Raw genomic sequence first — 17,096 nt, 5'->3', positions numbered from 1 at the left:
TTCTCGGGCGCCTGGGTGGCTCAGTTGGTTAAGCGACTGCCTTCGGCTCAGGTCATGATCCTGGGGTCCCGGGATCGAGTCCCACATTGGGCTCCCTGCTCAGCGGGGGGTCTGCTTCCCCCTCTGCCCTCTTCCCTCTCGTGCTCTCTGTCTCTCATTCTCTCTCTCTCTCAAATAAATAAATAAAATCTTTAAAAAAAAGAAAAAAAAATAAGACAGTCATTCTCACCTGGGGAATAATCTGCCCCAGGGGACACTGAGTGATGTCTGGGGACATTTTCGGTTGTCACACGGCGGGGGGGGGGTGGAGCTGCTGGTATCTGGTGGGTGGAGGCCAGGAGTATGGCTCAGCATCCTGCAGTGCACAGGACGGCCCCGCCAGGGAATGGCCCAGGCCCAGACGTCAGTGGTGCTCTGGCCGAGAAGTCCAGCTCTAAACTAAAACAATCTTCTCCCTTTCCAAACGGTCGCCCCAGGAAGCACATTTATGGCCATGACGTGGACTTGGCTCCAGTCTGTTTTGGAAGTCGACGTGGGCACCGCCCTCCAGCAGCTCCTACCCTAACCGCTGGGGAAATTCGGCCTTGCCCGCTCACACTGCGGAGGCTGGAGGGAGGCAGCCGGGCGGGGTCAGAGGCATCTGACTCACGAGGTGCAGACACTAGGCAAGAAGGGTGACTAATGGCCCTGGAAAAATGTGCCAGAATCCCTTGGGGCAGCTTCAGGGGAGGAGCTCCCAGGACCACTAGGGGCAGGGGCGGCCCTTGGGGAAGAAGGCACGGACGCTGCTGCCAGCTCGCTGCCAACCGTCACTCGCTCCACAGGGGCTTGCTATGCGCAGACTTGTCACCAAGGACGTCCACGTTCGGACCCCTATGAGTGGAGCCTTATTTGGAAATGGGGTCTTTGCTGATGTAATTAGTGAGGATCAGGTCATCCTGCATTAGGGCGGGCCCTAAATCCAATGACTGATGTCTTTATAAGAAAAGGCCACGTGACCAGAGGCAGAAATTGGGGTGGTGGGGCCAAGAGCCAAGGAACGCTAGAGACTCTAGAAGCAGGAAGAGGTGAGGAAGGATCCTCCCCCAGGGCCTTCAAAGGGGGCATGGCCCTGCTGACCCCCTGAACTCACTTTTGTCAGAGAAGAGGTTTCTGTTGTTTGAAGCCACCCAGTTTGTGGTCATTTGTCATGGGATTCATCGGATCTCAGCCCGCTGCCCTGGCTGGTCCTCAGCCAGAAAAGGAAACAGCACCACGGTGCCAAACCTGCCTCTTCACCGTGTTGTGTTGAGACCTCTAGGCTCAGAGTCCACATGGAGCACGGACACAGCCACGTGCCTGCCTGGTTTGGTGAAGGGTAAATGGTCCACTTGGCAGAACACCTGATTTGGCAAATGCTGGATCCGCCCTCTTGTTCACGCACTTCTGACGTCACTGACAGCCTGCTCCATTTCATCTGGGACTGTGGTGCCAGGCTTTGGCCTAGAGCACCCGCCATGGCCCCTAACTGGTGCTTCCAGGCAGCTGCACTGAGGCTGAGTTCTGGAGCTGGGATGGCATCAGATCAATCTACCAATGCCCTGTGTAGCTCCCATGTCACACAAACCCCGTAGCTCACAAGATCCCAAACGATCTGCCCATCACCTCCCTATCACCTCCCTGTCCCCACTGCCTCCTGTTCTGCCCCTTGCTTACTCTGCTCTGGCCCCATCTTGTACCCTGCAGGCCCCCTGCCTTCCTTGCAGCACTCGAGGCACAGCCTAGCCTCCGACCCTTTGTGCTGGCTCACCTGACCTCCTTCTGGGCCCAGCTCAGTGTCACCTCTCACCTCCTGCTCCCTTAAGCCTTTTTCCTTGGGCATGCCTGATGTTCTTATTGGCACTTAGCTCGCATACGAGGCCTGCTATTTTGTTGCCAGCCTCCTCATCACTGGGGCGACTGCTCTGAGAGGGCAGGCCTTTGTGTAGATTTGGGCTGCCACGTAGCCCGGGGTCTAGAACGGTGCCTGGCACATGGCAGACATGCTCACGGAATATTTGTAAAAGGCACAGATGATCAAAACAAAGGAGACAAGACATGCAGGGTACATAGCATTAAAGAGAAAAACACACTCTGTGGCTGATTATTCCAGCTTTTAAAATGGTTGCACAATATATACATACATACATAGAAGAAACAGGCTGGCTATACGTGGGGCCAGACTGTACAACCCCATGTAATTTCTTGATGATCTCAGAGATCATCAGAGAGGAAAAGGAACTGAAATGTACTCAGCAGGCATAGCCTAGATAGGCTTTCAGTGAATTTGCATGGCAGCAAGGTGGCTGCATCAGGCCTTCAGCTTGGGGTGGAGGGGATCGGCCGGAGGCTAATACTCTGGGGTGGGTAGGTCCCCTACCCCTTACCCCACGAGAGGACGGTCTGGGGTCCTGTGGATGGACAGACTACAGCACGCCCAGAGAATGCGGCGTTATGCAGAAAGACGAAGAAATGAGCTCTGGGGCCACTAAGGAACCTTAAATGTACGTTACTAAGTGAAAGGAGCTGGTCTTAAAAGGCTAGGGCCAGGATGAATCCAACTCTACGGCATTCAGGAAAAGGCAAAACTATGGAGCCAGTAAAAGGATGCGTGGCTGCCGGGGCTGCGGGGAGGGATGAACAGGAGGTGCCCAGGACTTGCGGACAGTGGAATTACTCCATAGGACAGTGTCATGGTACATACGTGACATTGTGCCTTTGTCCAGACCCACGGAATATACAACACCAAGAGTGAACCCCAGTGTAAATCATGGACTTCGGTTAATAATCATGTGTTGATAGTGGCTCATCTATTGTAACAAATGTACCACGCTAATGCAAGATGTTAATAATGGGGAAAGCATGGGGAGGGGGAGTGGGGGCGTATATAGGAACCCTCTGTACTGTCTGCTCAACATCTCTATAAATCTAAACTGCTCTAAAAAATATAATAACTTACTATTTTTAACAAAACTTATTTAGAATTACTTACTTATTATAATATCTAATTAGAGAAAAAATTGAACAGAGCTCTGAACTCCAAACCTATAGGCACAGACCCTGGGCCCCTGCATCGTCCCAGCCCTCACCAGGTGATGACGATCAGAATGTCTGAGACATGGATGCATCTGGTCCCAAGACCCCCAGAGTGAGGGATGCTGTGTGGTCATTGCCACCGCCCCTGCATCCAGAAGGCTCAGCCACAATGATGCATCATCAGTGGCTTCTGTGGAGTTTGGCCAATGGGGACCCTGGATGGAGGGTGGAGGGCACTTCCGCCCCCACTGCCTTTATGGTGATGCCAGGAGGCCCCCTCCCTCGGCATCGCTGTCCCCTACGCCCTAGGTCTGCACCCTGCCTTGCCAGCTCCCTTCCATACCACGGGCTGCATCGCTGACAACACCTGGTCATGAATTGCTCAGTTTGGACACGCCATCCTTTTCTTTCTGGGAACTGGAGTATAGACGGCTACCACATAGCTATCAATGGTGTATTCACCAGGCCTTCCCCCCACCCCTACATTCTGATGCTTTCCTATCGGGTGGACCTGGCTGACCTTGAAAGGACTGCCCCTCCCAAGGCTAGCTAACTGTTGAGAGCAAAGGACTTGCCTGTGAGTCTGCCTTACGTATGCAAACCAACCATTCCGGAGCCCATACCCCCACCACGTCTGTTCTCAGGCTCTCGCACTCTGGGCCACTAGCTCCTGCCCTGATCACCCCAGGGCCAGGGTAGCCCCTACTTCCCAGATCCCCGGAATTATTCAACCGAGCCAATCCTAAGCCTGCAGACCACCGGCTCACCCATTCCTTCCCATGAAAACCACAGCAGAGACTCTGCCCACGTTTCCCCTAATCCAGCTGTCTCCCCACCAGCCCTGGTGCTTCCCAGTGTGGCCCTGCGTGGCTTGCTGAGCAGCGCCCCCAACAATTTTTAGGAAACTAAAAGTGAGTATAACCAACTACGTTCTCGAGGGCAGTGGTCTCACCAGAACTGAACGAGAATAAAACCCATGCGTTAAGGCAGAGGGCCCCTCCCGCCGACAGCCCAGCTCACCTCCAGCACGGGGCCGGCGCCCAGGATGGTCCTCTCGACACCACTGGCGTAGCCCTTCTGGCTCAGTGCGGTGAGGCAGTGGATCAGGAAGTTGGTGCTCTGCGTCTTGCCCGAGCCGCTCTCACCCGAGATCACGATGCACTGATTGACCCGCTTTCGGAGCATGGCGTAGTAGGCCACGTCGGCCAGCGCGAACACGTGCGGCTCCAGCTTGCCCAGCTGCTGGTTCTCGTACATCTTCACGTACTTGGGGTTGTAGATGGGGAGGAACTTGAAGGGATTGACAGCCACCAGGATGCTCCCGGCGTACGTGTAGATCTTCTGCTGCAGGAAGCGGTGCTTGAGGTTCTTGAGGAGGTTCTCCTCGGTCAGCTCGGGGAGGTTGCACAGATCGTCAAAGTCTGCCTGCTGCCGGGGCAGGAGGCCGCGCTCCACCAGGCGCCGGGTGGCCGTGGCCTGGGACACCAGCTGCATGTGCACGTACTTGATGGTGCCATCCGCATTGCGCTCCTGCAGCAGGAAATAATAGCCGTCCTCCTGCGGGTGCTCGTCTTGGGCCCGCCGGGGCCACAGCAGCACGCGGTGCACAGGCGAGTCGTTGGCATCCAGCACCCACTCCTCCCCACCCGTCTCCTTCACCTCCACCAGCACGTAGCACTTGGTGCCATCCAGCTGCAGGCTGGCGATGGCATCCTGGATGACATCGGAAGTGGTGCTGTCCTTGGTGGCGGTCACGCAGCACGAGGCCCGGCTCTCGCTGGTGGCCAGCTGCGGGTAGATGTGCAGGTGGTAGGCTGCCTGCCCCCCGCGGCCGGAGCTGCCTGCCTCGTTCACACTCATCCTGCCGGTGGCCTGGCCTCAGCATGCCTCTCGGGCTCGAGGCGCACGTCCTGGAGCTGGAAGGGAGGTGGCGGCATGGTCAGAGTGGTGGGGGTGGTGGGGGGGGACGGCACTGACACCCACCCCTCGGCCAGAAGGAAATCCCCTGCCCCTAACAGAGCTCTCTCCAAAAGCAAGAGAGGCAGAGGAGCCTCCGTCTGTCCTTAAATGTGCCCCAATGTAAGGTTTGTGACTCTTGCAGAGTGACATCATCAGACCTCCTGCCCCGCAAGACCAGACTCGTCCCCTGGAGTTTGCTCCATCCCAACCCCTGTTCTTTTTTTTTTTTTTATTTTTAAAGATTCTATTTATTTATTTGAGAGAGAGAGAATGAGAGACAGACAGCACGAGAGGGAAGAGGGTCAGAGAAGCAGACTCCCCGCTGAGCAGGGAGCCTGATGCGGGGCTCAATCCCAGGACCCTGGGATCAGGACCTGAGCCGAAGGCAGTCGCCCAACCAACTGAGCCACCCAGGCGCCCCGTCCCCAACCCCTGTTCTTGCCCACCCCCCACCCCCCCGCCAGGGTCAGCCTCTTAAGACTTTGAAGTCCAATGGGCATGACCATCTCTTGGTCAAGGCCTTCCCAACCCACATCCTTACATCCCTCCTGGCCTCCTGTCTCTGACAAAACCTCGCCCAGCAGCTCCCCAAGCTCCCCCGTGGGCCTTGGTTATGTCCCCAAAACACACGAGGGGCAGAGGAGGCATGTTGGGTTGAGCAAGACTAAACCTGCCCTGAAAATCAGGGATTCTGAAACTCCATGGGGGAGGACTTTGTCAGGGAGAGCCCCCAAAAACTCATTTGAGAGGACTGCTCAGAGGTGCCTTTGCTTCTAGAACCCACGACCTCATTCTAATCATGACAAGACCATCAGACCCACATCAAGGGCATCCTACTGGACACCTGGCCAGTCTTCCCCAAGACTGCCAAGGTCTTAAGCAGCACAGAAAGACCGACAGGAGGAGACTGGGAGGCGTGACAATTAAATCCAATGGGGTTCCCTGGATGGGGTCCTCAACCGGAGAGAGAACATGAATGGAAGAACTGGTGACATCCACATAACATCAGGAGGCTGGTTAAGAGCAGCGTACCAATGTCCATCTCTTAGTTGTACAAACATGCCCTGATAAGGTAAGGTGTTTATAAGATCTAAGATTTGGGGAAGCTATGGGACGGCTATAGGGGACTCTGTGCTGTCTTTGCAACTTTCTGTGGATCTAAAATGACTCCGACATACAAAGTTTATTTTAAAAAAATGCATTTGCTTTTTTTTTTAAGATTTTATTTATTTATTATTTGAGAGAGCGAGAATGAGAACAAGAGAGAGCACGAGAGGGGGGAGGGTCAGAGAGAGAAGCAGACTCCCCGCTGAGCAGGGAGTCCGATATGGGACTCGATCCCGGGACTCCAGGATCATGACCTGAGCCGAAGGCAGTCGCTTAACCAACTGAGCCACCCAGGCGCCCAATGCATTTGCTTTTTTTTTTTTTTAAACTTTTTTTTTTTTATTTGAGAGAGAGAGCATGAGAGGGGGGAGGGTCAGAGAGAGAAGCAGACTCCCTGCTGAGCAGGAAGCCCGATGTGGGACTCGATCCAGGGACTCCAGGATCGTGACCCGAGCCGAAGGCAGTCGCTTAACCCGCTGAGCCACCCAGGCGCCCAATGCATTTGCTTTTTAAGACACTGCAGGAAAAAGAGAAAATGCTGCTAATGCTGCCAACAGTTCATTTTGCGTCTTGGAGTCAGAGACACAAATGCAGTGTGGGTCCTATGTGGGCCACCTAAGCGCAGCTGAGGATACAAGGATGAACCAGACCTTGGTTCAAAGCCCAGCAGGAGCAGCTGGTATGCAAACAAATGTGAGAGTGTGTCAACCACACAAACGAGAGCCAGAGAAGGCTTTAGGAGAGTGGCAATATCTAAGAGGGGTTCTGAAGGAAGAAGAGGAGCTCGTTCAACAGGAAGGCGGAAAGGAGGGAGGAAGATAGGGAAGGCCCACCCCTTGTTTTTGTAAATAAGGTTTTATTGGAATGTAGCCCATTTGTTTACGTATCATCTCTGGTTTCTTTTGTTATAACAGCAGAACTGACTAGTTGTGACAGATTGTAACCTTAAGGCCTGGAAAGCCAAACGTACTTATTTTCCAGTCCTTTACAGAAAAAGTTCACTGAAAAAAAAAAAAAGTTTGACCTGTACCCTAAACAGAAGCATGACTCGGCAGCAGGAGTGTGAGGGGCCACTAGAGGCTGAGATGCTTCGGATTCTGGGAAACCAAGTCCTGCAGTGGTGTTAGGAGGGTGGGGGCGCGGGAGGCTGAACAAAACTACCCATAATGAAGCTGTTGTAAGAGTTCCCGTGGACAGGTGCAGGCAGCGGCAACAGGTAGGAAGGTCGGGGGAGGTGGGAATATTTATTTTTTTAAACTTTCGCCTAAATTAAGTAATTTTGGTGTGTTTTCTTCCAGTTTAACAGTTGTTATATACATGTTAACGAAACCCGGATTGTTCTTTATGTGATATGTTGGTACGAGTGAATGTTTCTCCATGTCATAAAATACACAACTGAAACATGATTTTTAATGCCTTCCTGGCATGTCACTGTACACACAAATTGTGAGGCATGTGATCCTTTCTGCTACCAGTGGGCAGCTGGTTTCTGAGTTCTTGGACACACATCTTTATGCACACCTCTGAGCATTTCCTTGAGATTGATTCATTTAGGCGGGATTAGCAGATCAACAGATAAAACGCTGCTAAATGTCTTCAAACAGCCACAGGATATGGCAGACACGCTGTATTAGATTACATGGCTCATCCACTTTGGATATAACTTAGGCAATTTCTTCAGAAGTTGGTTATACAACTAGCATGTGACCCAGCAGTTCCCTTCCTAGGAGTTACTCAAGAAAAATGAACATGTCCCTACAGGGATAGTACACGAATGTTCTTTGTGGCATTGTTTCTAAGACCTCCGCACCGGAAACAACTCAAATGTGTATTGACCAGCGAATGGATGAACAAACCGGCCACACGATGGAACACTACTCAGCCAGGAGAAGGGACCAACCTCTGATCCTCACAACAGCATGGAACTGCATGGAACAATCTCAGAATCTGTGTGCTGAGTGAAAGAAAGAGGACAAACAAAAACAAAACAAAACGTACAGACCCAACAATTCCGCTCCTAGGTATAGACCTAAAAGAACTGAAAATAGGTGTTCAAAGAAATCCTTGTACATGCGTGTTCACAGCAGCACAATTCACAAGAGCCAAAAGGTGGAAACAACCCAAGTGTCTATCAGCTGATAAGTGAATGTAGACTGTGGTTCCTACATGCAATGGAGTATTACTCAGCCATAAAGAGGAACGAAGCCCTGATACACACTACAGTATGGATGGACCTCAAAAATGTTGCGTTGAGCGAAAGCAGCCAGACATAAAAGGCCACACAGTGTAGGATCCCATTTGAACGAAACGTCCAGAACAGGCAAATCCATACAGACAGAAAGCAGATTGGTGGCTGCCAGGGGCTGGGGGAGGGAGATGGAGAGAGTAGGAAGTGACTGCTAATGGAGACAGGGGTTCCTTGTAGGGGATGAAATTGTTCTGCAGCTTGACAGAGATGGAGGCTGCACGACACCAACATTCAACACCACTGAATCCAACACTTTAAAATGGTGAATTCTGTGCTGTGTGAATTTCACCTCACTCAAGTTTTTTTTCAAGTTTATTTATTTATTTTTAAGTAATCTCTATGTCCAACATGGGATTCCAACTCACGACCCCGAGATCAAGAGTCGTATGTTTTTCCAAATGAGCCAGCCAGGCGGCCTCAACCTCAATAAAGTTTTAAGAACAGTATACACTGTTGTGTATGGTTCCACGTGTGTAGAATTCTAGAAAATGCAGAGTATAGAGACAAAGTAGATCAGTGGCTGCTTGAGGGAGGGGCAGGCTGGGATGACAAAGGAGCCCAGGGAGACTTGTCGGGTGATGACTGTGTTTACTACATTGGTTGTGGTGGTGGGTTCATGAGTGTTCACATGTGTCACGACTCACTAAATTGCACACTTTAAAGAAGTGCAGTTTAAGTGTATCAATTACAGTTAATAAAGCTCTTTTTAAAAATTAGGTGGATGGGGCGCCTGGGTGGTTCAGTTGGTTAAGCGTCTGCTTTTGACTAAGGTCATGATCCCAGGGTCCTGGGATGGAGCCCCACATCGGGCTCCCTGCTCAGCGGCAAGTCTGCTTCTCCCTCTCCCTGTCACTCCCCCTGCTTGTACTATCTCTTTCTCTGTCAAATAAAAAAATAAAATCTTTAAAAAAATAAAAAATAAAAATTACGTGGCTTATGAAAGAACCCCAGTCCCCCAGGTGAGCCTCTTTTAAAACTTCTTGCTGTCTTTTCAAAATGTCCAACCCCTGAGCCCCGTCAATGAGTTCCTTGGATGCCGCAGCAGAGAGAGCTGGGAACCCGTTGTCAGGTGTTCAGAGGTGCCAGGTGGTGCTGTCCGCCTGGCTGTCCCCTGACGTAACTAGAACTGATCACAGAACCTTCACGGGCAGCACCGCACAGCTGGGGAAGCTGGACAGTTTATGCTGTTTCCAAGCCAGGTGAGAAATGCAGGGGCCAGAACTGTAGATATGCACCTTCACCACGGCCACTCGAGGGCACGCACATGCTCATGAGCACACGACACGTGCAGACATGGACACACGTGGACGTGTACGCCCTTTTACATGAATACACCCACATTCGTGCACACACACACCAAAGCACAGACACAAACAGGGATGCACATGCATGCAGTTTCGTGTGAACACACGCGTGCATGCATGCACACACAGGGACATGCGTGCACGCACAGCACTTTAATGTGAACACACGCGCGCGCGCACACACACACATGCACAGAGCTGGGGCTTCAGGCAGAACTGGCCCCTTCTGTGACCTGCACTTGTGGGGACATGGCTGACGTACGTGCACCACAACTTCTGGAGGCGAGATCCGGCTCACAGACTCAGGGTTCTGGGCTGTCTCATGTCCAAGTGCAGGAATGCAGGTGGTGGAAGGGTCGCACAGATGTGCCTGCTTTCTCCTCCCAGCAGACACTGACTGACCTGAGTGAGAAGCCATCAGAGCCCACCAATGTGATCTTGTTCCTGCTCTAAAGAGCTCCCTCACTTGCCCTGGCGGGGGCCTGGTCAAACTCAACATGGCCAGCTAGATTCTGTGCCACCCCGCCCTCCAGGGTCAGTCAATCATCAGATCCCCTCAGAGCCCCACAGGGGATGTCTGCAGCTCTGGGCCCCTTGGCGTGGGGTGCAGGAGACAACCCCGTGCTCAGAGACTGGGGGCCATGCGGGCAGTCACAGGACCGGCTGGTGCATGCCCCACCCCCCGGCCAGGAGGCAGGAGATAAGACTTACTCAGGGTGGCTGCTGACTACGAGGGCTGTGAGGAGGGGGATAGCCAAAGAGTAGGGGTGGGCAAGACAGAGAGCGTCTGGAGTCCCCTGTAGGAGCCCTTCTCCCCAGGGAGCCCACACTCTCCATTCCCCCCCCTTCCTGAACGGAAGGACGAACGATCCTCCCCTTGAAACAGTTCACGTGCCTTAAAACCAAAGACGCTAATAAACCCTTTTCCCGCTCAGGGTAAAGCCTGGTTTCCTCCTCCCTTCCACATGACTTGGAGCCAGCTCTTCCCACTCCCACCTGTCCCTCAATCCAACATTCCCCCCCTCATAAAAACCACTGTGCCTCTCCCCAAAGATGCCACCACGCTCCTACCAGTCACATCTGCCGGCCACCGGCCTCTCCTGGTTCTGCTCACTTGCTCTGCAGCCCTGGGGATGCACCTGGATCTGCTCCGGTGCAGGGACTACACCCCCCCCCCACACCTATCCACTCTGCTGCATGTCCCCAGGGGCCGCGCTCCACCTCCAGCCCACCACAGGCCACCTCTCCCAGCCCAAAACACCCAGAAGGCTTGTTCCCTGCTCCCCCTCCCACATCCTCCCTGCCCACATCCTGACTGCTGTCACCGTGTCCCCAGAGCTGCCCTCTCTTCTCACCAATCAGGAGGGCCCCTAGGTAGAACCTCCTGCCTCCATTCTCTGGGCTGCTGCAGGGGAACCCCAGGGAACACTGGTCTAGATGTGCATGTCCTGGCACAGGGCCCCTCAAAGGCACCCCGTGGCCAGCCCTCAGAGCCCCTGGCCATCGGGCCCAATTAAGCATGGCTACCTCTTGGTCTCTACACTGACTCACTGGAAACGCTCCAGGCCCTCCCTACCCAACCAGGCCCAGGTTCAAAGACCAGACCTTGCAGGCTTCTCCAGGCCCATCAGGGAGAAGCTGTCCAAAGCCCCGACCCACTGTAGAAAGCCTAGTTCTCCTTGACTGGGCTGTGTCCCCATGAGATACCCACCAGGCCTTCACCACAGGCCTGGAGGGCTGGCCACCCCCCCCCCACTCCTAGGCACCTTGCCCTCCCTTTCCCTCATCTGCACCCCAGATGGGGGGCCTGCCCCACCCTGCTGCCTCCCCTGGGTACTGTTCTTGTCTCCTCAGGTCAGAACGCCCTCCGAGCCCCTCCACCAGCTCCAGGACAACTCTGCTCTCAATGCAAAATCTTAGGGTGCACTGTCGCCGACAGCAGAAGCACAGAGTTCCCGCTACAGGATCATTTCCCCTACAACATTGGGCTGATCTGATTCCCTCTGCGTTCTCACTGAGAAGGACCCCCCACCCCCATCCATTCTGCCAAAGTGACTTCCCAAGAGACCCACCCAAGGGAGAGGTCTGCCAGGAGTGGTATGAGAGTGCCTGCCTCCCAGCTTCCTCGCTGGCACCAAGTGTTAATATTTTTCTCAACTCACAGCCATCAGTGGGCGCAAAAGAGCATCTTGTCATTTACATTCGTTCGACTGTCAGGCGGGCCTTTTAAAAAAATTGTATGTAGTGAGCAACTATTTTTCTGTTTCTGTTAAGTTGTTCATGTCCTTGGGGTGCCTGGGTGGCTCAGTTGGTTAAGCGACTGCCTTCGGCTCAGGTCATGATCCCGGAGTCCTGGGATCGAGTCCCACACTGGGCTCCCAGCTCAGCGGGGAGCCTGCTTCTCCCTCTGACCCTCTCCCCTCTCATGCTGTTTCTCTCGCTCGCTCTCTAATAAATAAATTAATTAATTAAAAAAAAAAGTTGTTTGTGTCCTTTGCTCATTTTTTCCTGCTTATTGTTTTGGAACAGCTCTTTGTATAGGAAGGGTATTAATGGTTTGTCAGGGTCAAGGGTGATTTGCTTTTACTTACGGTATTTCTGGATACAAATACTGGATTTTCCAGGCAGTCAGATCTGTGGGTGATTTCTTTCATGTCTGCTGCCCATTCCTCTCCCAGGTCTAATTAACACGGAACTAATATTTTTGGTTGACAACCCTCTCCTTCCCCGGATTTATTCTTTACATGTACACTCTTATCCATCTGGAAATTATTTTGGTGGTGGAGGAGTTTCCTAGGGCCGCTGTAATAAAGTACTACAAACTGGGTGACTTAAAACAACAGAAATTTCTTGTCTCACATTTCTGGATGAGTCCAAAATCAAGGTGCTGGCAGGCAGGGCTGGCTCCTTCTGGAGGCTCTGAGGGAGAATCCGTCCCATGCTTCCCCCAGCTTCTGGCGGCTGCTGGCAACCCTTGGCGCTCCTTGGCTTATAAATGCATCCCTCTGACCTCTTCATCCATCATCACATGGTGTCTTTTTTTTTTTTTTAAGAATTTATTTATTTATTTGAAAGAGAGAAAGTGAGAAGGCACACAAGCAGGGGGAGGGGTTGAGGGCGAGGGAAAAGCAGACTCCCTGCTGAACAGGGAGCCCGATGCGGGACTCGATCCCAGGACCCTCAATCCCAGGACCCTGGGATCATGACTTGAGCCCAAGGAAGACACTTAACCGACTGAGCCACCCAGGTGCCCCTGTGCCTTCTCTTCTTATAGAGACACCAGTTACTGGATTCAGGATGAGTTCATCTTGAGACCTGTCACTTATCATATCCGCAAAGACCTTATTTCCCATCAAGGTCACAATCTGAGGTTCCAGGTGGACATGAATTTGGGGGAGACATGAGTCAACCCAGTATGGCGTGGGAGGTGAAATGGGGATCCAGGTGATCTCTTTCATTAAAGAATCCCCTCCCCTGATCGGGGCGTCTCCCCAGTTTCTTAAATACAGTATATGAAGTTATCTTACACGAGTGGGTCGCCTTCTGGGCTGTTGATGCCAGTGTGGTGCCATGCTGTTTTGATTATCACAGCTTCAGGGAACATTCTTAAACAATGACCTCTCTCTTGGAGGGGCTAGGCTGTTTTCTCTGGCTTCCAAGTACCGCCTTCCTCACTGAGTCTTAACAGAGCCCAAGATCTGGAAGTTAGTCACGCTGTGGCTTCAAGGTCCTGGTCACAAGTGGATGTGAAACCTGTGCCCCAAGAAGCCCCAGACTGTGCCCAGAATGAAAGGAAGTAGGTCCGGGGCTGAGGAACTGGGGGCGGCAGGTCCCTGGATGGGGGTGGCAGGGGGACAGCTCGGCCAAGTGGCGACTGCAGGCTGCAGCCGTGCTGGGGGCAGCGGGTCCTGAAAACCTGCATCCTCATCCTTACTCTGAACCATAATGCTGTTCCACCCTCCAACTGACGTTCACCGAAGCACTCACAGCGTGTGAAGGGGATGCAAAACCCATCTCCCGACCGACGGGACCTGTCTACCCAGACCTGCATGGGTGAACCGTGTCCTCATCGCCAAATGGAGACCAAGCTGGCAGACTATAAAGCTGCCCAGGGAAAGAGCCAAGAGGCGGAAACAAAATGCCCCATCTGAGGATGAGTGGCTAAATCAAATGGGATCTATCCATACAGTGGAACATTACTCAGCCATAAAAAGGAACGAAGCCCTGACACGAGCTTGGCCGTGGGTGGACCTTGAGAACACCGTGCTGAGTGAAAGAAGCCAAACGCAGAAGGCCACACAGTGTAAGACTCCATTTACGTGAAACATCCAGAACAGGCAAATGCAGAGAGGCAGAAAGCAGATTAGCGGTTGCCGGGGGCTGGGGGGTGAGGGGGGAGTGCCTGCTCACGGGGAACGACATTTCCCTTTGGGGAGAGGGAGCCGTTCCACAACTAGATCAAGGCGGGGGAATCCACTTGATGTTACTAATGCTAATTCTTAGGTTAGGTGCGTTTTACCCCAGTCAGAGAAATTCCTACTGAAAAAAACCCTGGGAAAGTAAAAGGCTTTTGCAAACACCACACTTGTATACTTTCGGCCCTTTGAAAATTCAGGGCCTTTGTCTTATATGTTCTTGGAGAAGGGAGGGGCAGGCAAAGCCGGTGGGGGTTGCGGGGAGGGAACGACACAACCAAAAATTACGCCCTGGGGGTGAGGGGGCAAACGTGAATGAGCCGTTCTCGAGGCCTGGCCGGGGCGGTGCTCAAAAATGCAAGGTTCTGCCTATCGGCCTGGCGAATAATTCAGAATTCACTGGAAAATAAGGCGGACGGGGGCCTCCAGAAAGTGTAGCGTAGCTGCTTCGTTTATATAAGGCCATAATTTGAAGCCACATGTTTATCAGATGAAATCATTCTCAAGCTAAAAGGAGAAAGCCAGCATTATAGCAGAATCATGTACGAAGCACCACTTAAAATTCTGCGCGCTTCTACTTTCCAACGCACACTTCCTTCAGCCAGGGGAGACTTTTTAAGAAGAAACGATCACGTAAAACAATCGTAAAGATGGACACGCTGAGGAACAGCCACAAACTCAGCCTATTTCTCAGGTGTGGCAGCTCAGAGCCGGAGGGCAACTGAAGATCTACATGGGGTGATGTGGCCATAAGCCGAGGAACGCCTGGAGCCCCCAGAAGCTGGAAGAGGCAAGGAAGGACCCCCCCACCTCTGGATCCTTTGGAGGGAGCAGATCCCCACTGATGCCTCGATTCTGGACTTCTGGTCTCCAGAACATCGAGAGAATCACTTTCTATTGTTTAAGCCACTGGGTTTGTGGTGCCCATTTATGGCAGCCCCTGGACATGAATCCAAGTGTCCAGAGCAGAAGATACCAGGTGCTCTGAGCAAGGCCCTCATCAAGAAGGACCACTGCCTTTCTTCTGCTTTATTTGTGTATCCCCGAGAAGCCCATCCCAAACACCCTTGCATGACTGTCCCTTTCTTCCCTAAATCCTCCCCTCCAAACCTTCCAGTCTGGCCCAACTGGTCTGGGCCCTGGAGATAGCCCCTCCCTCAGGCATGCACAGGGCTGGGGGGTGTGGGGGTGTGGGGGGGCACGTTCCATTCAGTCAGCTGCCCTCTGAGGCAGAGAGGCTGATCTTTCTCCCTGGGGTCTGTGACTACCTCCCTGGCCCCCTCTGAAACAGAACAGGCTGTCTTCTTTCAGTGTCTCTCTGGTCAACAAAATGTTTCTGTAGCACCCGCCCTGCTCGGCCTGGGGATTGTGGATATGTGGAAGTGAAGGAGGCCAAAGGGGCCTGGCCTTTAGGGAACTTGACGACAAACCAACTCATGAGCAGAGGGGGTATTTCCAATGGCGAGAGCACTGGGGTAAAGGAAAAATCTGGGGTAGTATTCGACCAGTGGTTATCACGGGAGGGCAAGTCTGCGCTGCCCCAGGGGACACCTGCCTCCGGCTAGAGGCTGGAGACGTTTTGGTTGTCACTGCTGGGGGAGTGGGGAGGCGCCACTGGAGGGATGCTGCTCTACACCCCACAGCGTACAGGATGACCCCCACCACGGAAAATGCCCCGGCCCCCGGATGTCAGCAGTGCCGCCATGGAGACAGAAACTGATCAGGGCAGGGTGGGCGTTCTGGAGGAACCAGGAGGCAGGGAAGTGCTCAGAGAGGACAGTTGCTGAGGCCGGTGCAGGGAGAAGGGGCAGACGAACTGAGCTCTTGGGGAGGGCGGCCGAGGCGAGGGCGGCGAGCGCCAAGGGCAGGGGCAGCTGGAGCTGGCCTCAGAACAAGGGGACCAGTGTGGCCAGCAGGGCCAAGGCTGGAGGGGGAGGGGCCGAGGTCAAGAAGGTCAGATCCTGCCAGGCCTTGTGAACGTGGGACAGAGTTTCAATTTTAAGGCAAGTCTGATGGGAGCCTGGCTGGTTGGAGGCAGTGAGAACCAGGACAAGAGTGACATCTGGAAGGGGTCAACCAGGTTGTGTGAGGCAGGTGGACCATGGGGGGCTGTTGGTCCACGGCTCCAGCAGGGGTCTGGGACAGTGAGGGAGAAGATTGATGGTGGTCAGGTCAGTGGGACACAGGATGGCTCTGGTTACAGGAGGAAGGCAGACTTGCAAGGCCTTGTGGTCCACGCTTCAGGTTCTTTCCCAGTGACCAGTGGGCTCCCTAAATGGAGACTCAGAAGTCTCCCAGAGAAGGGGGTCTAGATGGGCAGAAGAGACCCCTTTGGGGACCCCTCTCCAAATCACACAATCCACCTGCTGTCATGCCCAGGTAGAAAGCCACCTTGAGAACCTCCTGTGGGCAGCCACAATGACAACACACAAAAGCTGTGCTTCAGACCTTGGCTCATGAAAAACAAGGGAAAGGGGCCCATGGAGCCCCACTGTGCTTTTAAAGGGATCCTCACAGACCTCAGGCAGGGCTCCAAGGAGGCTTCTGTGCCAGCCTGGTCGCAAGGGACAGAGCGGGCCCACTCCTCGGCCGAAGTGCCCAGCATGGGTCAGCCACTCAGGTCCACGGGAACCCCCCCACCTGGAGGACAAGTCCCCAGGACACCTCGCATGGGGAGCAAGTCCTGCCTCACTGGCTACCTCACGTCCGGAAGCTGGAACAAAGCAATTGCTCACCTGGCCGTTCCTGAGCTCTCTGCAGATGAGCTGTTATCACCTCAAAATCCACATCGCCTCCCACCGGGGGCCCCCCCTTGGTTCTGGTTTCTTCCACAACATCCCCTTTGCCTCGCCGCACCTGGCGGCCGCCCGCCCCCCCCCCCCCCAGCGCCGCCGGTTTTAACTTCAAAATAGCATCTTGGTCTGATAAGACTCTTCCCTCTTTTGAATACGACTTACTGAGGTAGAATCCACATACCACACAGCTCACACGCGCTCGCAGGGCACGGGG

The 17,096-nt window shown here is 53.5% G+C and overlaps 1 protein-coding gene across 11 annotated transcripts in view; it reads right to left on the bottom strand.

Moving 5' to 3' along the window:
* Positions 1 to 17,096, bottom strand: part of MYO9B (myosin IXB) — an 88,403-nt gene that overhangs the window by 64,193 nt on the left and 7,114 nt on the right. For all 11 annotated transcript variants that reach the window (XM_081815015.1, XM_081815038.1, XM_081815030.1 and 8 more), the window contains exon 2: positions 4,075 to 4,970. In XM_081815015.1, the coding sequence (XP_081671141.1) occupies positions 4,075 to 4,914 (840 nt within the window). In that variant the 5' untranslated portion in view covers positions 4,915 to 4,970. The remainder of the gene's footprint in view (positions 1 to 4,074; positions 4,971 to 17,096) is intronic.

The sequence above is a fragment of the Leptonychotes weddellii genome, chromosome 1, assembly GCF_054177405.1.
Source record: "Leptonychotes weddellii isolate Sample4059 chromosome 1, ASM5417740v2, whole genome shotgun sequence".
NCBI lineage: Eukaryota > Metazoa > Chordata > Mammalia > Carnivora > Phocidae > Leptonychotes > Leptonychotes weddellii.
This window is presented reverse-complemented; position numbering and strand designations above follow the sequence as displayed.